Genomic DNA, 27476 nt, shown 5'->3' with positions numbered 1-27476 from the left:
TGCCTCCAGACCCCTGCTCTTAACCATTGGAACTCCTTACCATGGTCAATGCCCCTCTCTCAGGATCCCAGGAAAAGGCTGTTTGCCTCTGAGAGGAGTCTTTCAGGGTGTGGGGACCCAGGGAGAGTGAGACCTGGCCGTGTGGACAGCTCCAGACTCTTGCCACTGCAGGTGATGGAAACCCAGCTCCAATGGGCTTCAGCAAAAAATAGAATTGGCCCTGGCCGGTTGGCTCAGTGGTAGAGCGTCGGCCTGGTGTGCAGGAGTCCTGGGTTCGATTCCCAGCCAGGGCACATAGGAGAAGCGCCCATCTGCTTCTCCACCCCTCCCCCTCTCCTTCCTCTCTGTCTCTCTCTTCCCCTCCCACAGCCAAGGCTCCATTGGAGCAAAGTTGGCCCGGGCGCTGAGGATAGCTCCATGGCCTCTGCCTCAGGCGCTAGAATGGCCCTGGTTGCAACAGAGCAACGCCCCAGATGGGCAGAGCATTGCCCCCTGGTGGGCATGCCGGGTGGATCCCGATTGGGCGCATGCGGGAGTCTGTCTGACTGAGTCCCCATTTCCAACTTCAGAAAAATACAAAAAAAAAAAAAAAAAAAAATAGAATTGATTGGCTCATGTGCCTTTAAAAGCTCTGGGGGCACCTGGCCTGTGGTGTCTCTGGACTCAGGTGTGCAAATGACGGCCCAAAGTCGGCACGTGCCCCTGTCTCTCATCTCTGTAGTGGCCCATGCTGGCTTGTTCTCCGGCGGCTGCCAGGACAGCTCCCGTCCTCAGCGTCACGGTCCCAGCAGAGACTTCCCGACAGTGGCTGCAGAGTCTGGGGGAGGACGCTAGATGGGGGTCTCATGCCAGGCAGGTGGCCCCCCAAAGGGAATCTGGGTACAGCTGAGACTTCCAGAAAGGGCAGATGCAGGTGGCCCCAGCTTGGTGGGGGACAATGGGCAGAGGATTTATCAGTCACCTGCAGCCATGGGGGAGGGATGGGGCAGGCCGATGTGGAACTGAGGCTTCTTTCTCCTCAACACAGAGGCCCCCGTGCAGAGGTCTGGGAAGAAGGCAGCAGGCAGTCTGTCCGGGAGGGGATCGAGCCCTTGGGTCCTATGTCCAGGTGGACGCCTCACCTGATCCCAGGACTTCGGCACCATAAGCCTCGGTCTGCCCGGCTGTTCCCCACAAAGGCTCTGACGTAGCAAATGAGCGGGCCAGAGCCCCATCTGTCACGTCCTAGCCTTGTGACCAGCCCTGTCACCCTTTGGACTGCAGTCTCCTTTGCTGGAAAAAGAGGGCCTGCTCCCTTTGTAGAGAGGACTAAATAGGACTTCAGGTGTGAGAAGTTGCCGAGGCCCCAACAGACACTGGACGAGCACCCTATCCTAATCTAAGACCCCAGCCTCCGAGTCTTGTCCCCAGGCCTGGTGGTCCGACTGCACTCTGCAGAGGGTCCTCTATCTCCCTGTCCCCTTTGTGTCTTCCCTGGTCCTCTTGTGTCCAACCAGGCAGGAAGTCCATAAAGTCTGGGCCCCTGGTCCCGCGCTGTCTTTGTCTTCCTTTGCATCCTCAATAAATGCAAAAGACTGTGGAGCGAGGCAGGGAGGGCTCTGTTTTCTCTGGGTCACACATTGAATAAACAGGTTTTGTGCCAGCTCGGTGCCAGGCGGCCCAGGACCGGAGAGGCGGCGAGGCCAGGCTGGCTTGGAGTCTGCGCTGTTTCCATCTGCACCAGGCCCCGCCTCCTCACAGCTGTGAGTTGCGCTTTGGGCAAACCTGTCCCGTCTGTGTCTCAGTTTCTTCCTCTCTAAAACGAAGATAGACAGCTGACCTTGTGGGAGTGCTATCACTCTAGGGAGCTGGGGGAGGGCCCAGGCGCATGTATCCCGTGGCACTGACCCCTTCTGTCCTACTTGTAGCCTCTGCTTTCCTGTCTCGGCTCCCAGGAGCCCTGCCCTGCATGGATGAAGAAGCAGGGTTTGGAGAAGAGAGCAAGTGCGTCCTCCTGGGAAGCCCTTCCCTTCTCAGATGAGCTGGAGCACTGGATTGGGAGTCTGAAGGGCAAGCCTAATCCCCAGGTCCCCAGTAATGAAAACAGAAGCTCCACCCCATCCACAGCACGAGAACTATGTGCCAGGCACTTACATGCATGGTGAACCCAGCCCGTAAGCCACCCTCGTCCTCCCACTGTGGCCAGGGTCCATCTCAAAGCATCAGCCTCTTAGTTCTGTGCAAATCTCCATCTTCTGCTCACCCACTGACCCTCAGGGCTCCCCCAGTCCACAGCAGTGGCCAAAATGAAGACCCCACTGGCCAAGGAGGAGCCGGGGTCCTGTCCCAGAGACTGAGTGTGGCAGGGCCTGGGGAAGGGAGAGGAGGTGCAGACGGCTGGCTGCCTCACGCAGGTGCTCAGCTTGTGTGCCGCACAAGGGGCTACTTTGCAGGCGCTGTTGTCAGCATAGACACACTGCCCCGCATGAGAGTGTGCAGGCAAACGTGGGAACTCAGGCCTGTGCTCATGGGGAGCTGGGGTGAGCCCATTTTACAAGGCCTGGACACATCCTGGGAGGCGCCTGCTCACTCTTGGCACCCATGTGCACACACGTGTGCAGTTGTGCTCATAGACACCCCTCGACTACTCGGTCAGTCTGCCACTCTCAGACCCAGTCCCCACCGTTGCCAGGCAGGGCTTTAGGAACAATGGAGGCCAAATAAGTGGACGAATGGATGACGGGAGGAGTGGGTGAGTGGCGGAGAAGTCTGCCCTGACTTCCGGGCTGAGCAGAGCTCACGGCTCTGGCTGACTTTGGGGTCCGTGCTGGGTGGAGGGAGCGCCCTTTCCTTCTCACTTTAACACAAGTGGTTCTGGTCTTGGGTGTGCAGCCTTCCCAGCCCAGGGGCCAGTGGGTGGAGCACTAACTTTGGCATTCAAAATTAAAGCCCCACTGGCCACCTGGGTGTCCGCTGCCACAGCGTGGTCACAGGCCACGTGGAGGGCGAGGTGCCAAGGAGGGAGCAGGTGCTTTGCCGGGATCCCAGTGAGCTCCTCCAGGAGCGCCTCACCTCCTTGCCCCCCGCAGGCAGTATGGGCTCGTTGGCCTCCCATGTGCGGGGGGCTGGGGCCCGAGGGGCAGGGGTAGAGGCCGCAGGGAGACGGGCAGCCCTGTCCCAGCCTGCCCAGTAGGAGTCTGTTCACCCCTCCCCGGGCTCTGGCGAGAGACTGGAACACAAAGCTATTTTTATTTATGATAGTGTCAGTGGGCTGGCCTCTGTCTAGACAGCTGGTGTTATCATTCGAGGCCATCCTGGAATGCGCGGCCCCATTTATTGAGAACAGAAGACAGTGTGCAGATTAAACAGCTCATAAAAATAAGCTGGGAACAACACTGGGCCGGGAAGACCAAGGTAACCCGGCTAGGTCAGCTATCTTGGACGTGGGGATGTTTTCAGAGAAAACAAGGAGTGATGTGGCCCAGGGGAAGCCAGCACGTCCTGCTGGTATTCCTCAGCGCAGGTGCATGCTGGGAACTACAGGGACTCTCCCTAACGAGTGGGGTGGCAGGAAGAGATGAAGGGGACGCCACCTCCCCTGGGACAGGCCTTATGGAGCAGCTGGGACTCTGTCTGCAGACATCAACACAGGCTATTGCTGCTCACCCCAGTTATCCAGGCTTCAAGGGAGAGTCAGGCTCTGGGAGATGAATCAAGGAGATGTGTTCTGGGTGCATATTTACTCATTCATTAATTCATTCATTCATTCCCTCAATCAATCCATAAATATATACTGAGCATTTACAACATTCAAGCAGGAACTCAGGTCTTATTTTCAAGACACTTGGGGGGAGGGACACGGGGAGAGACTGACATGAAAACACAGACTCGGGTCCTGCAGTGACATGCCGGAGACTCCCACATGGTCTGATCTTATCGCTCTCTTAGTTAAAGGGCCAGACTTCCTTGCCACCAGCCTCATCTCTTGCCAGCCTCAGCCCCTGGACTGCCTGTCTGCAACCTCGATTTACCTAGGGGTGCCGGGGACCTGTCCCTCCCCCTCCCCAGTGTCCCATGGCATGGCAGCAGCTTCTCCAGGCTGACCCACCAACACCCTCGGCATGCCCGGGGAACTGGTCACCATGCACAGAGGAGATCTAGGAGCACAGAACGCCCTTCCCAGGACACTGCACTGGGCTGAGTGAGCTCCAAGCAGCCACCGTGACTGCTCCTCCAAAAAGAAGACACCAAAGTGGGAGCTCAAGGAACCACACAGAGTCCCAGGCTCTTCTCAGGAGCGAAGACTGTAGCTGGGTTTTGAGACTGGGGCACCCAAGGGGAATTCAGAGTGGGGGCCTGGGCCAGGAGCTGCCCGCAGATGGAAGAACTTCTGTATGTAAGCAGAGTAAATAACCCTGAAGTCCTGAGTTTAAGGTTCCTTCAAGAGGCTGCCGTGGGAGGCAGAGAGGCTGTAAGCTTAGATAGCATTATTATTATTACTTTATAAGTAGTATTACTGTATGCACCCACCATCGAATGTCAGTGCTCCTAGCCCCTTACAAAAAGCCACTCAACAAGGCAGGTCTATAACCATCCCCATTTTACAGAGGAACCTACATAAAAAGGGCTCAGCTTCCTCTCCCTGGAAAACTCCTATTCACCCTTTAAAACCCTGCAAGGGCATTCTTGTCCTGATCACCTGGTAGAGTCCAACACTATCCCCTGCATTACCTAAACTCCTACCTCCCATCTCTGTTGGTCTCTGCCCACATACTGATCCCTTTGCTCAAAAGCTTGGTTTTCTGAGTTTGAATCCCTGCTGTCCCCATGTGTCTGGCAGAACAAGGTGTCCGATGTGTTTGCTAAATGGGACAATGGAGGGCGTGGCACCTCTTCTCCTTACTCCCACAGAGCCTCCTGCAGGAAAGACGTTCTTGCTGCCCTCAAAAGTGGCCAGGATAACTTCAAGGGCCCAGGTCCTCCAAGGGGAGTCTGGGCTGGGCTGCTGCCTCAGCTCAGTCCCCAGCTCAGCCTTCCAGGAAGCGAGGGGTGGGGGATACTCAGAGGAGTCCCCAGCTTCCAGGGACGTTTGCAGGGTGCATAAGGAGAAGCCACAGGATCCAAGGGAAGTGGGGAGTGCTCTCTGGGAGGGGCGGGCCTATCTAAGGAGCTTATCTTCTCACTTCCCCATAAATAGAGATTATAATAATAAAACCTTAGGCTTGTGTGGGCTTTGTAGCTTTTCAAGACATTGCTCCATACCCAGGCCTCATCTGATCTTTGCAACACTGCGAGCTTGGCCAGAAGGTATCATTATTCCCATTTCATAGACGAGCAAAATGAGGCTCCCAAAGGCAGTGTCCTGAGTCACGAGATCAGCCACTGACGTTCTGAATCCAAACCCAGCACCCCCTGCGCCCTTGCCTGGGTCCTTTTGTATTTCCACCGGTTGCTGCGTGCGTCGCCCTGCAGTGGGCTGGCCTGGGAACTTCCTAAATTCTGCCACCATTTCTGGGAACCCTAGCTCCTGGGCGGGGGGGGGGCGGGGTGCCCTGCTGTGCTCTTTCTCTTTCTGGTTCTCTCTGGAGGATTCACAAGTGAAAAGGGGGGGTGGGAGCTGGGCAGGGAGAAGTCGGGTTCTTTGGGACTGCCAGAAAGGCAGGCTCTGGGTCTTCCCAGGACCCCGCATTGCTTCCCCAGCTCCGCAGCCTCCAGGCCTGGCTCCTCCCAGTGCGGCCCTGGAGGCGTCCCATTCCAGGGAGAGCCAAACGCTAGCACGTTAGCAGAGGATGTTTTCCTGCCCAGCGGACAAAACATTTCTGGCGTTTTCAGGAGGGGACTGAACACTGTGTCCACTTTGGCGGCGTTCGGGATTCCTGGACGGATACAAGTGTGCTTTCACATGCAACAAGATGAATTACACAGGCTCCCCACCCGCCCCACCCCTTTTCCCTTGTCACCCACTCGCTCCAGAGCAAACATCTGAGAAGCCATTCCAAGTGGCCTCAGGAAGTGAACACTTGAGTCATATGCCTCTCGTCACAGGCCTCCTCGGTGGTGGTGGGGGGGGCTGGAAAACACCCCCCAACAACCCCGAGTCCTGTGAACCCCAACATTTAGGGTTTGCTTGATAGGCTTGGCCTCTGGCCTGACACAGCGGCCTCCATACCAAGGTTGGACCTGCTGGTGTGTCCCTGGCAATTCCCTGGTTCACCAGGAATCCCGGAGGTTTGGGACCCTTCCAGGATGCCCTGAATGAACTGGTCTCAGCCCCGGTTCCCTGTGGACTTCCATGCTGCATTTAAAGAGGTGTCAGGTGGCTGAAGTGAGATAAGTGGGTGGGGCTACCTCCCATGGGACAATCCTGGCCAATAGGGCCCACTCCAACAGGTGCCTCACTGCAAACTGCCTGTGGGGTCTCTAGGCTTGTTTTAGGCCCTGCCTGTCCCGGAAGGTCCAGCAGTCAGAACATTCCACAAACTCGGAGTGCCCACCAGACGCTCTGAAGTCAGGGCCACGCTGCCACCCCAGGAAGGTTAGATGCTTGGGGAGTTGGGCTCCCACGCTGCCTCCACTCAGGCAGAACAGGCATGGGCAGTGGGGGAGGCGGCAGCAAGGATGCTGAGCAAAGGCCCGTGGGTCAGTGCCAGGGCCTTGAACCCGCTGGGGCAAGCTGAACTCCAGCGGGAAGCAGGCTGCTAACCAGTAAGCAAGTTGTAAAAACCCAACTCAGACACAACATCTGGCAGCTGCTTCAAATAGTTCTCTGTCTGAAGTTGGAGTTGCTCGCGGCCGTCCAGTAAATCAAACCATGTGCAAAGAGGAGCCCTGGGCCGACCCGAGGCACCCTGCTTGGCCGGGTCCCAGCCGCGCCTCCAGTCTCTCTTGCTCTTTAAATAGCCCGGGGTTCACATTCCATTTCCTTGTACGATCAGTTCTGTGTGGGCCTGGCCGGGGAGGCTGCAGGGATGCGGGCTAACTCCCTCTGTCCCGAAGAAAGATGGAGGAAAGATGAACACTGAGCCTCCCCGGGGGGACTTGGCATGCGGGACTCATGTCCCCGGCTCTCTCTGCCTCTGTTTCTGATGACTCCTGAGCAATGCCCGTGTCTTCCCAGACTGCTGGACCCACTCATTGTAGCTGGCCAGAGGGACATCCAGGGGGAGAGAGAGAGAGAGAGAGAGAGGGAGGCAGAGGCCAAGTCCTCTGTCCACTGACAAATTTCAAGTTCTCTCCAAGTCCTGGCCTGAGCCTGAGCCTCTGAGTCCATGCACAGCCTGGGCGCTCACCCTGTGGAAGAACGTCCACCCGTTCTGCAGCGGGTCTGCTCTCGTGGGCCTGGCCCTCCTGGCCTGGGGCAGGAGGGAGCTGATAATGATGGAAAACACCCCTGACAGGCCCGGCGATGGGCTGTTTCTCGCCCTCATTGTATCATAGATCCTCATGGTCATCATATGCGTGGGTACTGTTTTGATCCTGGCTCTAAAGGTGTATAGAGGATTGAATGGTGCCCCTCAGAGCGATATGTCGATGTGCTGACCCTGGAATCTGTGAATGTGACCTTATTTGGACAAGGGTCTTAGCGGATGTCACCGAGTTCAGGATCTCAAGATGGCTTCATTCTGGATAACCTAGGCGGGCCCTAATCCAATGACAATGGTCCTTCTAAGATAGACAGGGAGACACAAAGGGGAGAGGGCCATGAGGCAGAGGTTGGAGTGATGTGGCCACAAGCTGAGGGGCCACTAGAAGCTGGAAGAGGCAGGAAGTATTCTTCCTTAGAACCCCCAGGGGGAGCACAGCTCTGTCCACACCTTGAGTCTGGACTTTTGGCCTCAGAACTGTAAGAATCTAAATGTGTGTTGTATTAAGCCACCCAGTGTGTGGTAATTTATCATGGCAGACACAGGAAACTAATACAATATGGAAATCGGGGGTCAGAGAGACTGGGCAGGGCCACACGGCTCTTCAGTCTCCGTGCAGAGGGCACTGAGGAGGGGTCATGGCACCGAGCATGAAGCCCTGGCTGTCCTGGCTCCAGAGCCCAGGTGGTCCTCTCCCCATCCTGCCGCCCCAGTGCAGGGCCCGGCGGGGAGGTGCAGATCTTTGTTTTTTGGCTGAACTTCGTTCTACCTGTGGTCATCAGCAACCTGGACAACAGCTTTGCTTAACGGAGATCCTTGGGAAGGAACTTCACAAACGTGCTTTGGTTAAAAAAGATCTTCCAAAAGTTGGGAGTCAAGGGTCCTGTTGGGAGGGAGAGTGGAACATCTGTGAGGAGACAGGGGAGACACAACTGGGGAGAGACACAGTCCTGGGGGGGGGGGTGCTGAGGTCATGGGAACCACCCATGAGCAGCAGCGTCTGAGAGGATGGCCCAGCGGGACGGCACCTGGGCCGTGGCTCTGAGACCCGGATGGTGTCTCTGAGCTCCTGGTTCAGCTCTCTGGGACTCATTCCCCTGGGAAAACCGAGGGCCAGGGGAAGATCCCAAGGCCAAGGCTTCCCTCCTTCCACTCCAGTCTCCCCCTGAAATTTGCCCTGTTCATTCCTCAGAGACAAGCGCTTTGGTGCCTGGAAAGACACTGGCGTCGCAGCCCCAGCTCTCTGGGCCTTTGCATGTGCTCCGAAACCCAGCGCGGATGGTGCTGCATACCAGTGGGCTCCAAGCTTCTACGGGCCACAGCCCCCTGAAGGCTTCTGAAGGAAATGGGGACCCACAGGGGCTCTGCATGAGCATAGCTCTATGTAATTTCGGGGCCCCATGGACCCCTGGGGCAAAGTGTCAGAACCAGCTATGGGTATTTACCACAATGCAGATTCCCAGGCACCACTACTGCATCAAAGTTTCTGGGATTCTGCTTTTGTAAAATCCCAAGGTCCCCTGGTGGTTCCAATGCAGCAGAGGTACTTGTGAAGTTAAGGTCCCTAAACTTGGTCATGTTACATGTGTGCAGACACCTCCCTAGGGAGGGCAGAAGGTCCACCCTCAGAATAGTCAGAAAAGGGACAAATGAGGCCTTTGCTCTTCACGCCTATGGAGTAGACCAGGACGAGGGGGCAGGTGGGTTGGGTGGGAGGACTGACCCAGGGCCGGGGTAGTGCCACTTTCTATCTAGCCAGCTGCCTCCAGTTTGGGCTTTTCCACCGGGGACACTCCTGCCCAGGATAATCATTATCAGACCAGCGGCAGTAGCCGCTGCTTCTTTGGCCCAGGAAGAAAGCTTCAGAGAAGTGTTAGTTCTCTTTAAAAAAAAAAAAAGAAACAAACAAAAGAAGAAACAAAAAACAAAAAAAGAAACAGAAGAAAGAAAGAAAGAAAGAAAGAAAAGAAAGAAAGAAAGAAAGAAAGAAAGAAAGAAAGAAAGAAAGAAAGAAAGAAAGAAAGAAAGAAAGAAAGAAAGAAAGAAAGAAAGAAAGAAAGACAAAAAAAAGAAAGACAAAAAAAAGAAAGAAAATGAGAAGAAAGAACCAGAGCCCTGCCGAGGACACAGGTCTGAGGCTGGAGCGGGACTCTGCTGAGGACACCGGGCGAATGGTCAGGCCGGTGCTGCCCGCCAGCAGCTGAGCCCCGAGAAGCCCCGGGGGGGCCGTGAGCAGCTTCCTCTGGGCTCGCTCGGCCAGGACATCATTTGTTGATTCTAGAGCCCAGTCCCTAGCTCATGATTTCCTCCCTGGTTGCCATGGCCCCGTACAGAAAACACAGCAAACGCCTGGCCCCGGGCAGCTCATTTATTTCAAATATTCCTTGCAGCTGGACTCCAACCATGCTTGGGTGTCTGGACTGGAGCGGGAACTAATTGCTCTGTCTTCGGCCCCCTCCCCGGCTCCCCCGGCATACTTTATGGTTCAGTAAAGTCCACATTCCTCATCTCACCGAGGAGGAGGAGCGGGAGGAAGGGCGGGAGGGGAGCCATGTACAGGAGATGGTCGGCGGCGGGAGGGCTCTTCCCATCTACCGCCAAGCCTGAGAAGCTGCTACCTGCTCGAAGGCAGGGTATTAATTACATCCACATGGGCCAGTCTGCAAGATGGTTTTATGAAGACCGCTCCCTTCTACATGAAACCCTGCTCCCCCAGAAGTCTCCAGGCTGCACAAAGGCGCTTATTTTTCCTCTGCTTCCTACACCCTCCCCGCCCCCACTGCCTGCCCCTGCCCCTCCCCCTGGCCGCCCCCTTCAAAGCAAGCCAGAGTTCCAACTGCAACCCAGACATGAACTCCAACCTAAAAATAACTTCAGACCACCCTTTGCTTCCAAACATGTCAGGGGAAGGCATCCTAGGGGTCCCTTTCCCCATACCCACCTTGATCTTGGGAGACTGTCCCCAGGAAGAAAGAACATTTATTGGGAAGTTCGTTTAGAAATGTTTGGTCCATTCTCAAAGACCGAGTCCATCCCAGGAACTGCCATTTTCCAAAACAGAAAGCAGCACATGAGCTTTCAAAGCACTTGTTTGCACACTTGCTAGTATGCCTGGCGGTTCTAAAACCTCATTTCACCCTTGCTACCCTCCCAGGAGATGGGCCCATGATGACAGCCATTCACGGAGGCTCACCCAAGATCACACAGCTAGTCAGGGTCAGAGCCAACGTTTGAACCCAGGTCTGACTCAGGAGGCCATGTGCTTGTCGCTGGGCCAATCCACCAACTCACCGAAAGAATTTCCCTTTACCCAGCAACTTTTTGAGAGAAAGAGCTGACACAGTCCCAGTGGTCTTCAGACTCTCTGAGGCAAGCTCACTTGGGGAGTCTGAGAAAACAGCAAATTCCTGGGCTTGGCCCCAAAAATGTTGATTCAGTCTGTCTCGGGCAGGGCCCAGAAACATGCATTTTAACCAACACCTCCCAGGTGGTGCTGATGCAGGTGGTCTGAAGAAAGCTGACCAGGAGGCTCTTAGAGAAATGGACATGGGACTTTGGTCCCAGGGGTCTTGGGCTCTCTGACCAGGACACTCTTCCCAGCACCACCAGATCCTGACATGCCTTTAGAATAAAAAATGCCCACAGGGAGCTGGATGTACTCTTGTTAATTCTTTGGAAACTAGTCATGACATGTGATCATATCTAGTGCATTTCTTGATTACTCTATCACTCACCGATCCTCTAAATAAGCCAGGATTTCCTGTTTTCTCTGCTGGGGTAGGGGATGTGAGGACCCTACCCATGATGGTTGGCAAAGTCTCACCAGCGTCACTGGGCTTGGCACTGGGGACAGACACAAAGATGAACAACCAGCTCCTAGCACCGAATGCCCGGAGCCGGGACTCCACCGACACCCATACAGTGGGCCTAAAGCCCGCTGGCAGCTTGAGCGTTCCAACACACGGCCCAGCCCCAGTCTCTCACAGATGTGTGGATCCTTTCCATTAGGTCAGCAAGCCCCTCAGTCTGGGGTGCAGGCTCACAGACTGCTGAGAAGGGATGGGGACATTCTAGGATCACCCCTCCAGTATCCGCCTGCTTTTCTGGGGACTCTGGCTGGGGTCCCACCCTCTGCCAGGTGCAGGGGTGGGGAGGAAGGGGGCAGTCACCTCATTTGTTGAAAACTGTGGGCCATGCAACTGGCTGGACCCAGAGGGGTCGGCCATGCCTCCTGCCCTTCCCCTAAGGCACAAAGAGGGACTCAAAAGTGGCTCTGTATTTTAATAAACTTTCCTTTATTAGGTTACGGACTATTATCAACCATCATAAAATAGAATGGGAGTTTTAAAACTGTACAGGCCACAGGGCTCTGGGCTGAGAGGGGAAAAGGGTGGGCTTGCAGGTGGGGGAACTGGGGGTGGTGGGCGGGAGGTGCAGCAGTGACAAAGAGCCCTGTGATGTCTCCAAGGCGCTGGGTCAAGGCGATAAGGCTGGGTCTGTGTAAGTGAAACTCTCTCATGTGCAACATTCATCAGGACAAAACCCGCCCTGAAACAGGGGTGAGGAAAATAAAAGTCTTACAGGTAAGGTCCCCCACCCCGTGGAAAAAAAACCCCACCTCACAATAATAAGGGGATAATTTACATTCCTCACCCAGTCTTGGCACCAATTTTGTGCTTCAAAAAATATATTCCACTGGAAGACTTTTTTTTTTTAAGGTACCCTACAGCAGCTGTTTAAAACATAATTCTTACGGACAAATATATATGCATATATATTAAACATTTTAAACAAATAAAGTCATCTATTGTACCTGTACAGAAATGAACTGAAGTGAGACTCGAAGGGAGTCGATAAGGAAATGGCAAACGTGGTGGGAGGGGCTGGGTCTGCTACGTGGGGGGGCTGTGGCAGGGAGGGGGCGTCCCTCTCCTGCTGGCTGCCCCGCCCCACCCCACCCCTCTGGCTCTGCAGGGAAGTGATGAGCCCGGAACTAAGTAGAGACCTGCCTGGGCTTCCGCCGTGAGGCACAACTCCGCTCTGGCCTCCCCCACCCTGCCCTGCTCTTGGCTTCTCAGGGGACAGAGACCCACTCATCCCCCCTTCTTGGTTCGGTGGTCCTGTGGGAAGCTGGAGCTTCTTAGGATGCACTGGGAAATCTCAGCTAGGGAGGCAAAAGCAAAACCAAACCCACACCTAAGAGCCCACGGAAGACAACAGAAATAAAACCGCGCACAAAGATGTATGAGCCCAAGTGCAAGGAACTACGGGAAGACACAGGAGTTGCCACAGCTGTGGAGCTGTGACCCCCTAAGACACTCACACTGCACTTGAGGCTAATGCTCCCTGAGGGGCCAGCTCAGGAACTCAGAGCAGAGCCCCCTGGAAACGGTAGGTCAAGGGACACAAAGACACCTGTGCCCACGTGGGGACACACTGTAGGCACAGCCCAGCAAGAAGGACAGGTGAGGCACACACGTGCCAGGGAGTGGAGTGTGAAAGAAAAGCAAAAGAACACTCCAGAGAGGTGATTGAACAAGATCCCTTTCTAAATGGAATAAATAAATGGCTTTTGTTATTGTTCAAAGAATAAATACAGGGTCCGTAGCCCCGGCAGCCGGGACTGACGCCGAGCGCTCATGCGCCTGCAGGAGGTCCACTTCTGGTTGCTGCCTCAGTGTCCCGGTGCGTTTCTGACATCCTGAGCTGGTCTCCGCGGCATGACCTCTCGTCTAAGCACCTCTTAGCACCCCTGGGATCTGCTTGCGGTGCCGGGGCCCTCCCTGGCACCCGGCAGGTGGAGGCTACCCATGCCACTCCAAGAGCGGAAGGGAGCTCAGAGCCGGGCTTCCTAGGAGTCCATGCTGGGTCTTTTTCCAAGTAGGGGCTGTGATGCGGCATGCAGGCACCTTCCGCCAATGCGGGGAAGGGGGACAGCCGAGCTTGTGTCCAGAGCTGTCCGTGTCCTGAAGAGCTGCTGGGAGGAGGAAGAGGAAGAGGGCCTTCCTCCCACGGCTGCGGACACCCGTCCAAGGCGCAGGGCGCGGTGGTGGTGGCGGCGGCTTGGTGAGTTGGCACCAGGTGGCTGTCGTGCTGGTGTCCTGGGCGGAGCATCACTGGTAGAGGAGGTAGGCCTTGAGGGAGGCGGGCAGCGGCAGCGCGTGGATCTCGCCCAGACGCTCCTTCCCCAGGGCCAGGCGCACAGAGCGGCGGCACAGGTCCATGAGCGGCAGAGGCTCAGCTGGGGAAACCGGGAGAGAGCGCATCGGGTTAGCATGGCCCTGCGTGGATCCACAACAAACATTAACGACAGTAGCATCCTCGAGATGAGTTTTAATACACAATGGATCCTTAAGTACTTTTAATTTAAAATTAATTATGAATAATGACACACAGAACCCATGCCCGGCCAGGCACCCCTGGTAAGCTCCGCAAGTGTGAGCTCATTGAATCCTCACGATGCTTTATGGTGATCTTGTAATCACAGGCAGATGGGGAAGCTGAGGGATAGAGAGAGGTCAAGTCACGCCCAGGGTCACACTGCGAGGAAGACATGACACAACAGGCCGTCCCTGCTCTGACACAGGACAAACAGCAGCCTCCCAGGGCGGCCGGCAGTCAGCTTTCCCCAACACACACCGCATGAGACCCCACACGAGCTTTCAGGAAGGGTGTCCTGAAGGTCACCAGTACCGTTCTCATCTGTATTTCACCACCGAGGGCCCTTAGGCACAATTGGGACCTAACATGCCAGGGCCACAGGCTTCTAGCTACAGCCTGCAAGGGAGGCTATGTGCAGCCTGCACCTCAGATAAACTATCACCTTCAGAAAAAAATCTGGAAGTCATTCCCTCCAAGGCCTGGAGGGGCTGCTCACCCTTCCTCTCAGGGATGATGACTGTTCCTCGCCCTCTCTCTCCTGAGACCAGGTGCAGGTCAGCACACCTGGAGCTGCTCGGGGCCACCCCTAGGGCTCTGGACACAGAAACGCAGACACGAACAGATCTGTGGTCTCACCCTGTCTCCCCTTGTCTCTGAGATGCCTTGGAGAGCAAAACAAAACTGAAAAAAACTAGAGAAAAACCCCAGTGTTTCCCTTGAGAGCCCATTCCACCAACAAATTTATAGATTAAGTTTCTTTCATAGTCACCACTCTGTCTCAGAATATTAAAAGTAACATGTAAAGAAAATCTTCAATTATTGAAAAACAAACCCTATGGCTGGAGGTGTTGGAATGGGGAGTGACCGCTCATGAGTACGGGTTTCTTTTGGGGTGATGTACGAGTGCTAACACTGATTGCAGCGATGGTGCACAAGTGGGGGTACACCAGAGACCACGGAGTCACACACTTCGAATAGGTGGATGTATGGCGTGTGAATTATATCTCAACAAACTTGTTATTAAAAAACAGAATAAATCTTAAGACTGATCATGCATTTACTAAATTCCAGGCTTTATAAGACCAACAACTGCTTTTCATCTCTCCTCCATCGTCACAGAAGAAGGAATTGAAGTAGTGTTTTTCATGGAGAGCTTTGACCCGGGGCCTTTCCTAGAGGCAGGAGGAGGAGCAAAATGATCTTGCCTCCTTTCAAGTCAAGGGTTCCAGACTACGGGTGAACAGGGCTGGGCTTCTCGCCTTGCCTGCTGGCAGAGCCTTGGGTCTCTGTCCTCATAAAGCACCCTTGCCTGGGGAACCCCACATCTGGCTCCTCCCTTCCCACCCTGTACAGCAAATCACTCCTCTGCCCAGGCCTCAGTTTCCCCATCTGTTAAGATGCGGAATTGGACCAGATGGTCTCCAGAGTCCCATCCAGCTGAAATCCTGAAGGCCAGAAGCAGCAGCTCTTGGCCTGGACCTGCTGTTGAGGAGCAGCCCTTCTGCGGGACCAAGCGGGGGAGTTTGGAGCTGCTTCCTCTTCGCCATCAGGGGCTCCCTTCTATCTTCCCTCAGCACCCCCAGCTCAAGGATGTGGCTCAGCCCCACTGGGAGGTAGAGGGGCTGCCCCTGGTGGTTGAAGGCACTTGGCAAAGCACTGAGAGCCACTGAATGTGGCCCAAGAGCCCGGCCAGGCCATGGAGTGAGGGCTGACAGCGAGTTCCCATCACACCCTCTTGGCTTAATGGGTTTCAGGTCCACTTAAGCTGTGGCTTGTGGAGCACCCATCATGTGCCCAGTAGGGACTATGGTTGTCAACCTACAGATGGAGAAACAGGCTTGGGGAGGTGAGAGTTGGGTCCAACGTCTGAGAGCCAAGGGCTAGAAAACGGATACCCACCAGTCCATGGAATTCTCAAGTGTGGCTTTCTGCACCAGCACGAAGAGGAGGCTCCCAGTAGCTCTTTGCTGTTCACCCAGAGGGACAAGGACCAACAGCTACCTCTTCCCCCCCATGAAGCTGTGTGGTGTGGGGGCAGAGCTTCCTCTGCCAGACCACCTTTGGACCACACTGCATAGCCCAGTTAGGAAGGGTCTGTGCAGCCAAAGGGGACATGTCCTTCAGCCATGCCAGATCTTCCAAGATGGGCTACTGGAGTGGCAGCTGACGGCGGCAGTGATGTGTTATGAGCTGAAAGTGTGACCAGTTACCCAGGCATTCCATGTATGGGCCTATTCTTGGGAACCTTAAGTATACAAAGAGGCCTCCCCCCACCCCCGCTGACCTTGCAGGAGCCGAATGACGAGGCACAGGCCATGGTCAGATTGCTTTTCAAAGGCCAGGCAGACCAAGAGGGCGCCGGCCACAGAAACACATGTGGGCACTGCGTGGGAAATGTCTGTCCCACGGGTTTTGGTTGGTTGCTAATAGGACCCAAGAAACTCCTCCCTCCACCTCAATACTTCCTACTGGGGGCTGTGAGCTCTGTAGCCACCTCTATTCACAAAGCTGGGTGCCCACTTTGATGCCCCTGAGGAAGTTCCCCAACAGAGAAGGCAGAGTTTATCCGATGACTCCTGGCCGCTCTGCCATCTCTGGGGAAACCCAGATGGCTCGCTCATTTACATAGTTTATATGAATGAGAGGGGGAGGCGCCCAGAGCACAGCACAGAAATCAGGAAGTGAATCAGGCGCTATTTATAGGAGCAGAAGGTTGAGGAACTGGAGAGTTCACAGGCCAAGTTCCGCATTTCTGGGAGAACCGAGTACCTGGTGGCCTCTTTGGACACGTGTGGCCCCAGCACCGCAGCCTGTGGCTCTCGGAGTCCTCTGAGAAACTGCAGCCCAACTTGAACACCAGAGACAGAGGCAGTATCTAGTTCGTGGGCTAAGTGAATGAGCTTCGGGTGCGTGGGGTCAAAGGCCAATGTCTCATGTCAGGAAGTGCCCTGGATTCAGCCATGTCCTCACCCTCACCTTCTCCACCCATCACTGGACTCGTGCTTACGCCAGCAAGCAGTGCTGATAATGGTGCTCCACGAGATGGATTCTAGAAAGTTGTGGTGGGACTGCCATCCCTGCATCGGTGTGCATTTCCCTTTATATTAAGCAGTTCTTACAAAAAAAAAAAAGCAAAAAAGCAGAACACTAACCCCTTGTCTTTGCCAACTGGGGAAGAATGCCTGACATCCAGCCAGGTGGTATGGCACCCTTAGTCACCTGCCTCTCAACTGAGAGCCCACTGTCCCTGTGTGACCAGCCTTTTGCTGGGCAGGGGGTCTAGAACAACCCCTTCTTCCCACATGGCCTTTTTCCCCAGAAAGAAGCCCCTGCAGGGTGGGGTGGTCAATCTCCCCAGAGAGGGTCATCCTGTGACCCAGCCGGAATGAAGGTCCTGGAAGGGGCCACCATCAGTGAGGCACCCCAGGAGGACACCAGGAGGTCACTGAGTTGAAAGGCTCCCAAGGAAAGGAGCTGCGCCCTGGCTGAACCCGCAACCGCGGCAAACCGCAGAGGACTTATCTGGGCGCCGGAAAAGGGAGAACTCGAAAATGTCTAACTCAGGGAAAATGCTTCCTCAGCGGACATGCCTGCTCCCAGTGGGGGCAGAGGGCACTCACGGGTCAGGGACTCTCTCCTGGGTGACCGTGGTCTGCTGCTTGCAAATAGGCCTTTTCTGTCTGCACCTACAGGGAGGGTGGCAGGCAGTCCTGGGGCCCAAGCCGGGCTCTCTCAGCACAATGGCCCTCTCCACCCCTCCTCCTCAGGAAACGGGGAGACGACAGAGCAACCCCTCTGGTTGCAGCCTTGGCCCCAGAGGTCTCAGGCCCCGAGGAGGAATCAGAACAAGTGGCCTGTGGTCGGAGCTGCCTGGATGATGGGGGAGGTCACACAGGGATACCCACCCCTTTGGCCCAGCACGGGACAGGGACTCTGTCAGGGAGGGTCTGCCCGGTCTGCAAGGGAAGGTGGGCTAGGAGAACAAAACACCTGTGGCAGTGCCCAGGGAGCGTGCACACGTGGGCGACTCTGGCTGACCTGCTCTGCAAACAGCTGTTACCTACTGATGTGAGGACCTGGCGGCTGGGGTGGGGTGGGGTGGTGCGGCCAATCCCCAGACGCCTCGGAGCAGTAAGGGATCAGAACTACCTCCACACCTTTGAGTGTAAAGCCTGACACCTAGAAAACCCGGCCAGAGCTTCCACCTGTTACAACCTGCTCCCTGGGCAGACCCCAGACCCAGTCTGGCTGTGACAGTCCAACTTCCTCAGCTGCCTTGGGAGGTAAAGCAAAGCCTTCTGGGCAGAGGACTTGGGCACCCTCTGACCTCATCTGATGGGCACCCTACCATCTGAGTGCTGGGCTGTTCCCCCCACCCCCAGGCAGTGGCATGAGGAGGGCCTGTCTTGGTCTATATTCACTGTCTCTACATGTGTAGAGGGTGGACTAGTGTCCTGCCCCCCCCCCCGCCCCCCAGTTCAAGACTGACTGGAACCTCAGAATGTGACTCTATTGGAAACAGAATATTTGCAGGTGTAATTAGTTAAGATGAGGTCACACTGGAGAGTAGGGTGGCCCTGAATCCAATAGCTGATGCCCTTATAAGAAGAGGAGAGGCACAGAGGAGAAGGCCACGTGTCTAAAGAGGCAAAGAATGAATGATGCGCCTATAAGCCAAGGACTGCTGGCAACCAGCAGGAGCCAGGAGGAAGCATGGGACGGAGTCTCCTTGGAGCCCTCAGAAGGAACTGACCCTGCCGACACCTTGATCTCAGACCTCTGGCCTGCAGAACTGTGGGAGATACATTTCTGTTGTTTTCAGCCGCCCAGCTGGTGTTCAGATGCTCCTGCCTTCCAGGAAACGCACACACCGCCCTTCTTGCTCCTCTCTGAACCAGCACTCAATCAGGCTTTTGACCCCACCCCACCCCACCCAGATGCCTCTCATCAAGGTCTCCAGTGATCACCCCGTGGCCAGAGTTGAGGGGAAGTTCTCAGCCATCAACCTATTTGATCTAGCATTACTTTGTCCTTCTTGAAGTCCTTCCTTTGTTTGGTGTTCAGGACACCGCTCTCCCCTCCGGCCCCATGGCCACTCCCCTCCGCTCCCCCTCGTCCACCACCTGACCTCACAGCACTGATGTGCCCTAGGGCTTGGCCTTAGCCCTCGCGCCCCCCACCCCAGGCCATCTCACCCAGTGGCCACAGCTCTAGACATCATCCAGCCCTAGACGACTCCCCCACTGACCATTGACCTGGACTCTGTCTCCAGACTTATAGAACCACCTGGACATGTCGAGTGAGCCCTGGCCCCCATCACCGCTCCCCTGGACAGCTGTCATAGCTCCTCCCTGGCCTCCCAGTGGCCATTCTTCCTCCACTAACGTCCACTTCTACACAGCAGCCAGAGTGACCCTTCGAGGACACAGGGACGCTCTCTCAATATGGAGCTGAGGCGTCAGTAGGTAGGCCGGGGCTGGCAGTTCTGACGCACGGCGCCCCATCCTACTCCCCACACATGCCGCGGGCTGAGGACGCTGCAGCACACTCAGGGTTCCCCACTGGGTTCCCTCCAAGTCAACCCCATGCAGAGCGGGGCCACCCGTGTCTGCCCAGAACTGGGGGAGGCAGGAAGCAATGCCTGGCGTTATGACTCTGGGATGGAGGGCAGGGGAGTCCTCACCGATAAACAAGGCAGTTGGAGGTGGGTTCAGGCCACAGGCACACGTCCAGTCTCCACCAGGGTCCAGCTCACCGGGTGTTCTCAACAACCCACTCCCAAGCGCATTACCCCATCCCCTCAAACCTGAAGGGCTGGACACTGCAAGGCCCAAGTAAGCATCTGTGCCCCTGACACCTGGCAGGGCCTCCTGCCCTCGCTGCCCTGTGGCGGGGGTTAGATCTCAGTGTGCCGGGCCAAACAATTCCTCAACGATGGCCAGCGCCTGGGTGGACGAAGCTTTCTGGCCCACCCCCCTTTACAAGGGGAGATTTGCAGGTGGCAGGAGGGACTCAGGAAAGAGTGAGAGTCAAGCCTGGGGGTGGACGGCTCCCAAGTTCCAGGACCTGCCACCGTGGGGGCCCAGCCGGGCAGCCACAAAGTCCTCCGCTTCCCAAACTGGGACAGCGCCATCACAGGAGAGTAATTTTCACACAAGGTCTGAGAAAGGCCACTCTTTTTCCCAAAGGGACAGGTGGAAATTTTTGCTGACTCGGTCTGTTTCTAACCCATGTTCTCCTTTCTAGAGGCCTCTTGACCTCAAGGGTGAACACGCCTCTCTCAGGGAACTATGTCTCAAAGGAGCCTACTTGGAGCATCCAGCACCAGGAGAGAAAGACCCTAAACCTGTCTAATGAGCGAGAGAGGCCACCAGCTTACAGTTCTGTGACGGGACCTACTACCGCCAAGGCTGCAGACCCACCTCAACAATACGCTGGCTACGGTGCTAGAACTTGGTCAATTGCAGATCAAACCTGAAGGCAGGTCAATGAGAAACGAACCGTATCTGTCAAAGACCATCACTCCAGTTATTTATTCATTTACTCACCATCCATCCATCCACCTACCCATCTACTCATTCATCTACTCATTCATTCATCCACTCACCCATCTCTTCATTCATCTACTCATCCATCTATCATCCATCTATTCATCCACCATCCATCCATCATCCATCTATCCATCCATCCATCCATCCATCCACCCAACCATCCACCCGTCTATCTATCCAACCACCAGTTCATTCGTCTACGAGGTGCTGTTATATTATCTGGCAGACTTCAGGTAGAATTTTTCATATAACCAGAGGCAGGCAAGAGTCGCCTCTGAGGATCTGAACGTGCTGGGGTGTCTATTCAAAGACATTTTAATTCCAATGACTACACAAACTTCTGGCCAGGCCTGCCCAGGACCCCAGGGACATGGAATCTGGGGAGAGTGCCACCTTGGACAGTGTAGAGGACACTTACGGTCAAGTCCATTCAAGTAGCGCATGCGGATCTCACAGTGGCCCCAGACGGCACTCACAACGGGATACAGTTTTTTGCCCTTGAGTCCCCGAAAAGCCACGCCCATGTACTGTCCGTCCACAATGAAGCTCAGGGTCCCGTCGTCCATGTCCAGGGCCACCAGGAATGAGTCAGGAACAATGAACGTCTCATCCGGCTCCAGAAAGGCCGGGTAGGTTTTGCTGGGCTGGTTTTTGCCATCATGGTAGAGCCTGTTGCGCCCCAAGTCCCAGCCCCAGGACTCATGGTTGTTCCCCACGAGGGTCGTATACCCGACGGAGTGCAGGGGGGCGTCGGCTGTCGCCACCCCCACCACAGCGTGCGTGCCCCGCTGCCTCATGGCCCACGTGATCTGCCACACGTGCAGCCCCCGCGTGTACCCGACTTTGCCCCTGATGGCGTCCGTGCTCTGGGCCACCGGATGCCGGTGAAAGATGAGCTTGTCGTCCTCCTTCACAAAGACGTTGAGCGAGCGGTCATTATTGTTCCACGAGTGGAGCAGCTGCACATCGTAGGACACGGGGGGCATGTCCAGCAGCAGGTCCAGGCGGGTGGGCTTGCAGTAGTCCAGGCCCTGGAGCTCCTGCTTCAAGGGCCGGTACGTGGGGTCCCGCATGTCCACAGTCTTGATCCCTCCCGTGACCTTCTGACCCATGTTCACCTCCGGTGTCAGCTCGTCACTGACTCCCCAGGCAAACTCAGCAATGGCGGGGCCTCTTCTCCTGAGGGCTGCTGGGCGGCCTCGACCAGGCGTAGAGCGGTCAGTGCTGCCTAATGGACGGAAAGAAAAATAGGAGGCTGGGTCAGCGGGGGTGTGGGGGCAAGGGCAGAAAGTTAACTAGGAGCGCGAGGTTCATAGAAACAGGCCGACCACAGACACGTCTCAGCAGCCTGGCTTCTGGGCTCCCATCACAGCCGATACGAGGGAGGCCGCGGCCTTGGCACGGAAGAAAACCCTGCTCTGTCCCCACAGCTGTGTCATCATATGGGAGAGAGGTCACCCGCCCAGCAGTCGGTGTGGAGAGAGGTAGGCTGGGGGGCTGGCATTATGCTCCCCCGTGGCAGAGCACCACATGCCTACTCGTGGTTTCTCAGGGCAGAAGGCCAAGTTGGCACAGGGCCCGCAATCAGCCTGTGCGGTGGGCATCTTCCCTGGTCCAAGCAAGGGGGAGCACCTCCTATGCCTGCTGCCCCGAGAGAGAAGGCAGAGCCCGGAGAGGCGGCAGCAACGCTTGCAGATGCCCCCTCCCAGCCGTTCCTCTCCTTTCCAGCATAGCCACCTCAGACAGGCCACCTCGGGCTCACAGCAGGGACAGGAACCCTGGGGGAGGCAGCAAGCTGACCGCTAACTCTAGGTCAGCGAGTGTACTCAGCTGGAAGGCCCCAGGGGCCGCTGGCTTGGTGGGCCCCGAGGCTGCAGCTACCTCCCTGGAGTGCCCCGCGTCCCACACCGTGCCTAGACTGGGGTGCCTGAGCCAGTCCCTAAGTCAGGTGGGCATGGAGACAGTCACCCTCTCACCCCCAGGAAGTTCTGGATCAACACTGGGATGACCACCACTTTTTCCTTCGACCAGAAGCCAATGTTTGGTTCCTTGGGGTCCCATCTGTGGAGGAAGTCTGACTCCAAGACACCTCACTCCCGCTCCGGCTTCACCACCTGTTGGCCCGTTTAAGGGAGGACGGGGCCGCGGGGTAGGAGGAGAAGCCTCATTGCATCTGTGCTGTCCTCTCCATCACAGGGGGTTACATCAGGAGGAGGGGCTACAATGTGGGGCTGAGAGGACCCTCACCACGCCGGTCGTTCCTGTCACCAGTGCCCACCTTGAATAAGGAAAAGCAACAAGCCACTTTGGTGTCCTGTAATCACTCCGGGCCTGCGAAGGGACTCGTGGCTGCCCGGTGTGGGAGACGGGCTCACAGGACCGACCAGACAAGGGAGAAAGAAGACAGGCTCCTGGCTATACAGATGTAACCAGACAAGTCTGCAGAGGAGCCTGGGCCAGAGGCCACGGGTGCCTGGCGGCTGGGAAAAGTGTCACACGGGTCGCTCTAAGCAGCACTAAGGTCCTGGAGACAAAGAGAAAACAAAGGAGCCAGGGGCGGGGCGCTGCGGGGCTCCCCTCTGCAGCTGGCATAGAGCTTTTCCCCCGTGGAAGCAAGGACAGAGTACCAGCTGGGACGCAAGGACAGAGACCTGGGACCACCGTCCTCCCTGGGTGCACGTGGAGCCAGCAGGGACAGAGGAGGGCAGGGACATGTGGAGGGGCTGGGTGTTCCCTTAGGTCTTCCAGCTGGCCCGGGGCTGGCCCTCTTCTGGGAAGAGACCCTATGAGACAATGTCTTCAGGCCTCCTGGAGAGCGGCTGTGGACAGAACATACGTCCCCCTGTGGGAACGCTTGGCCCCAGAACGCCTTATCTCAGTGGGCAGGTCATGCTTCTCATCCTCCCCTTCTGGTGGGAACAGAGGGCTTCCTCGCTCCCTGAGGTTGAGCTGTTTCTTCACAGACAGGCTGGGGGACCCTTTGTGTCAAATGGCTGCAAAGCTAGGACAGAGCTGAGCTGTCCGTCTGCAGGTAGGGGATCACCCTGGTTCTAGAAGGTTCTGTGGGTATTGGGACCTCATGTCCTGGATATCCCAGGACAATCCCCGTTCAAGCTTTCAGTCCCATTGACCCCTGAGAGCCACGGACATCTCCAGGGCTCCCCTTACAGCCGTGCTGTGGGGGCATCCGTGACTTTAGGGGCTGTTTGCCGGGCCCTGCGAGGGTGGGAGAGCCCGAGGTTGGGCGTGGAAAGGTGGTCCTCGCCTGCCGGACGCCTCCCTGACCTCCCTCCGAGCATCCTTCTGAGTTGGGGGAGGTGGGTTCAAGGCAGTTCTCAGAAGTACCCACAACCACCTCTGTCTGGATACCCCCCTCTGGCAGGTGCCCAGTGACCTCTCTGTGCAGGACCTGGTCGGGACACAGGTCTGCTCTCTGGGAGGACAAGGAGAAAGTTGACTTCCTAGGACAGTTCATCTGACTGCTTCTTGGAGCAGAGCAGCCACTGCCCTTTCCTTAGCCCTGTCATCACTGCAGGAAGGACCCCCAGAATCTCAGTGCACAGAAGACCCCGCCCCCACCCATGGGGACAGGCAGGAAAAGTGAGGAGGAGGCTGGGTGGGGGTGGAGACGTGGGGAAGGCGGGGCTGTGAGAGAGGAAGCCAGTGGGGAGAAGTCCTTCTAACACGTTCATCTAAAATGCTTGTAGAGAAATGGGTGGGAATGGAGAAGGGTCATAACTGGGAGGATGACAGGTGGGAAGGGGGGCGAGAAGATGGGGTGGAGGTGAGAAAGGGAGAGATGAAGGGAAGAGGGAAACAAGGGGGAGAGAGGGAGGGAGGGAGAGGGAGGGAGGAAGGAAGGGAAGGGAGAGAGAGAGAGGGAAGGAGGGAGGGAGAGGAAGAGAGAGGGAAAAGGAGGGAGGGAAACAAGGAGATAAGGAGGGAAACAAGGAGATAAGGAGGGAGGAAAGGAGAGAGGGAGGGAGGGAGGGAGGGAGGGAGGGAGGGAGGGAGGGAGGGAGGGAGGGAAGGAGAGAACTCAGGCCAGTGGGCCTATTCACACTTATAACTCCTACTTGAGCCAGAGCAGGGATCAGCTTTCTCTGTGACGTTGTTCTAGACAGTAAATGCTGTAGGTGTTGTGGGCCAGTCTCCATGCAACTACTCACCGCTGCCCTGTGGCATGAGGGCAGCCACAGGCGGGCATACAAAAATGAGCAAGGCCGAGTGCTAACGAAACTTCACTCACAAGAACAGGTGGTGCACTGCTGGCCACCCGAGCCAGTCTGAGGGTCTCTGCTGCCACGGCTGCCATGGGAGAGAGTAAGACAGATGCGAGAAGGCACCTGGTGGCAGCAAGGTCAGAATGAGCGGCTAGAAAAGACAGCGTGACTTCACAGGGGCGGTCATCTGTCCATCCAGGTCAGCTCCACAAGCTCTTCCCGCTCTGAGATTCTGCTGCCTTTGAGGCCAGATGCCAAGCAAGTCCACTGAACCCGCTCTTGTGCTCAGCTCCTACCCTCCTGGGCCCCCATGTTAGGAACCAACCTGTAGGAAGGGCCCCTTCCTGCCCCTGGACCACACAACCTTGAGTGGAGGGACTCTGGGAGGAAGAGCCGACAAAGGTGCTTGCAGCATCACGGGTCAACTCCCATACAGGGCACCCCAGGGCCTAGGCAGGACGTGTGGGCCACCTACTCTGCTGCGGCTGGGCCATCCTGCCTTCTTCTGAGTCACCTCCTAGGTGGTCAATCACTGTGGCAACCCTAGGTCTACCCTTGACTTGCCTGTCACCCGCCGGTCCCCACCCTGTGTCCCGGCCGTGGTTAAAGCCATTTCCTTCTCAGCTCCCCCCTGTTGTCCACACCTAGCCACATCCTCACAAGGCCACGGAAGCTACCCAGCCACCCTCCTCTTTCCATCGGTTTTAAAATGTGATCTGCCCTCTGCGTGTCCCCCAGGAGCTCCACTGACCCCCTCCTCAGGAACTGCCGCCTGGCAGGATGCTTCCTTCCCCCATGCTCCCCCCCCCACACACTCTGCTGCCCTCCACCAGCCCAGCTCCTGGGGCTTCCAGTCCTGGGGGAGACTCACGCATAGAAACAGTGGTGCGGGCCACTGCCTAGGACTAGCCCTTAGCTTTTCTGCGCTTCTGTTTGCTGCTCTGTAAGATGGGTGTCCCATGCTCACACCACACTCAAGTGAGACAGTGTTCCAGAGGGGACTGCTACAACTGGCAATGTCACCCCTCCCCCAGACTGCGCTCCATATACTGAACAAAGACTACTGTTATCCATCTTCTTGGTCACTGCACCTGCTTCTGCAGATGGACGCTGTCTTTGGGCTAAGACCCAAGTGCTTACAATGCTGAGCTAGAAAAGATCAAGTTTAAGGTCCTTTCTAAGCCAGGGGTTGGCAAACTTGCTCGACAGTAAGTATTCTAGGCTTCCCAGACAATATATAAATGAACGGATGTGGCTAGGTTCCAATAAAACTTTATTTACAAAAAACAGACAGTTAGATGTGATCCAGGAGCCATAGTTGGCTGATGCCTGTTCTAAACCCACGCAAAACTGCTAATGGTCTTGTCAGAATCAACATGGAGCTGGAGGTGGGTGCAGCGTGGGGGTCACATCACCCACAAGGGCCGAGTGATAGACTCTGGTTTGGTCTGTAAAGCTCCTGTTAACACTGACCCAAGGAAGGAGTCCCCAGTGGGCACCAAATTTCAGGTAGGGAACGGGAGAAGCAGAGCCTCCTTCCCTGCCAGTCCAAGAAACAACTGCAGATGCCCAGGCCTTGCAGGGCCTAGGGTTACCACAGGAGTGTCAGGACCTGGGATAGCTTGCCACATCCTTATAGTCTCCCACCAGGTGGGAGGACCCAGCCCTTGTCCCCATGCAGGAGAAGCAAAGCCACAGAGGGTGGGCAGGGTATGTCCAAATATTGCCTTGCAGGGCTGGAATGGGAGGGGTGGGAACAGAGCTGGCCCTGCTGCTGCCGCCACCACCCACCTGTCAGGCACGCACAGCTTCGGCCACACACACACACACACACACACACACACACACACACACACACACACACCCTTGCGCCAGCTGCTGCAGCATCCGGACTGATGAAGAAAGCACGTCACATGTTAACCACAGTGTCCCCAAGACTGTACCGGCCTGTTCCTCCTCAGGCTATCTCAAGCCAACCCTCAAGGCAAACAAATTCCTACCTCACCAACCTCTCTGATCACCCAAATAACATACTGTTCCCATTGCCCACAGTCCCCAGGGCTGCAGGGCAGGTTGTCATAAACAGGGTTCCAGCACCTGGTGCTTCTGAAGACCAACGTCAGGCCCAGGGAAGGGGTGAGAGGGAACAGGCCAGCAGGAGTCACACACTTGGGGAGTTAGCCACTGACCCCAGTATGCCATGGGGGGTAGGCTGTCACCCTCGTCTGCATGCTCAAATGTGGTAGGATGAGTACTTCAACCAGGAGGAAGAACATGTGTGTACACATAAATGTATACATATAAATTAGCAGTATTTTTTTACAGGTAAAATCAGGTTAAAGATCAAAAAGGGACAAAGAAAAAAGTAGCCATAAAAGGACCGGTTGAGAAGTGTACAAGAGAAAGGACACTCTCTACATAACCATCGGAGAGTGTGCATCATAACACACAACTGCATCTTAGTTGGGGTCTAACTTCTAGAACCTGTGTGTGCAGAGGCAGCTGCCCGATATTGCCCGGGAAGTGCCATGTGCACGGCTTCCTCCCCCCATTCCTCCGAGTGGCAGGCAGACCGCTCACCCACCCCATCACTGTATGCCTTCTCCCTGTCCCCACGCGGATGAGCAGTGGCTGTGGGGACACCGAGGCTGAGCGTGCTTGTGAGGTCAGCCTCTTCACTTCCCCCTGCTCCTCTGGTCACAGCTCAGACGTGTCCCTCCGCCCAATCCCAGCCTGGCCAAGCACTGACTCCAGTATGCCATGGGGACAAAGAGAGGAGGACCTGTCACCAAGGTCAAAGCCAAGCACATGGCTGTGAATGTCCCCTCTCATGCACTGGAGAGCTGGGCTGGGGAAGTGAGGGGTTAGGGGTGGGGGTGGGGGTGGGGGTGGAAAGGACCACACAAGGCACAAGGGAAGCAGGAGTCATAGCCATAGCACAGGGACAACTGTGCTGCACACTGGCCTTGACTCATCTC

General features: G+C 56.1%; 1 protein-coding gene across 4 annotated transcripts in view; it reads right to left on the bottom strand.

Annotated features, from left to right (window-relative positions):
* Positions 1 to 10172: 10172 nt before the first annotated feature.
* SPSB1 (splA/ryanodine receptor domain and SOCS box containing 1) overlaps positions 10173 to 27476 on the bottom strand; it is a 69412-nt gene continuing 52108 nt past the window's right edge. For all 4 annotated transcript variants that reach the window (XM_066374976.1, XM_066374980.1, XM_066374977.1 and 1 more), the window contains exons 2-3: positions 20694 to 21503; positions 10173 to 13584 (exon numbers count right to left, since the gene is read on the bottom strand). In XM_066374976.1, the coding sequence (XP_066231073.1) occupies positions 13457 to 13584; positions 20694 to 21387 (822 nt within the window). In that variant the 5' untranslated portion in view covers positions 21388 to 21503 and the 3' untranslated portion in view covers positions 10173 to 13456. The remainder of the gene's footprint in view (positions 13585 to 20693; positions 21504 to 27476) is intronic.

Source organism: Saccopteryx leptura, chromosome 3 (assembly GCF_036850995.1).
Source record: "Saccopteryx leptura isolate mSacLep1 chromosome 3, mSacLep1_pri_phased_curated, whole genome shotgun sequence".
Lineage (NCBI taxonomy): Eukaryota > Metazoa > Chordata > Mammalia > Chiroptera > Emballonuridae > Saccopteryx > Saccopteryx leptura.
Note: the sequence above shows the minus strand (reverse complement) of the source record. Positions and strands in the feature narration are given on the sequence as shown.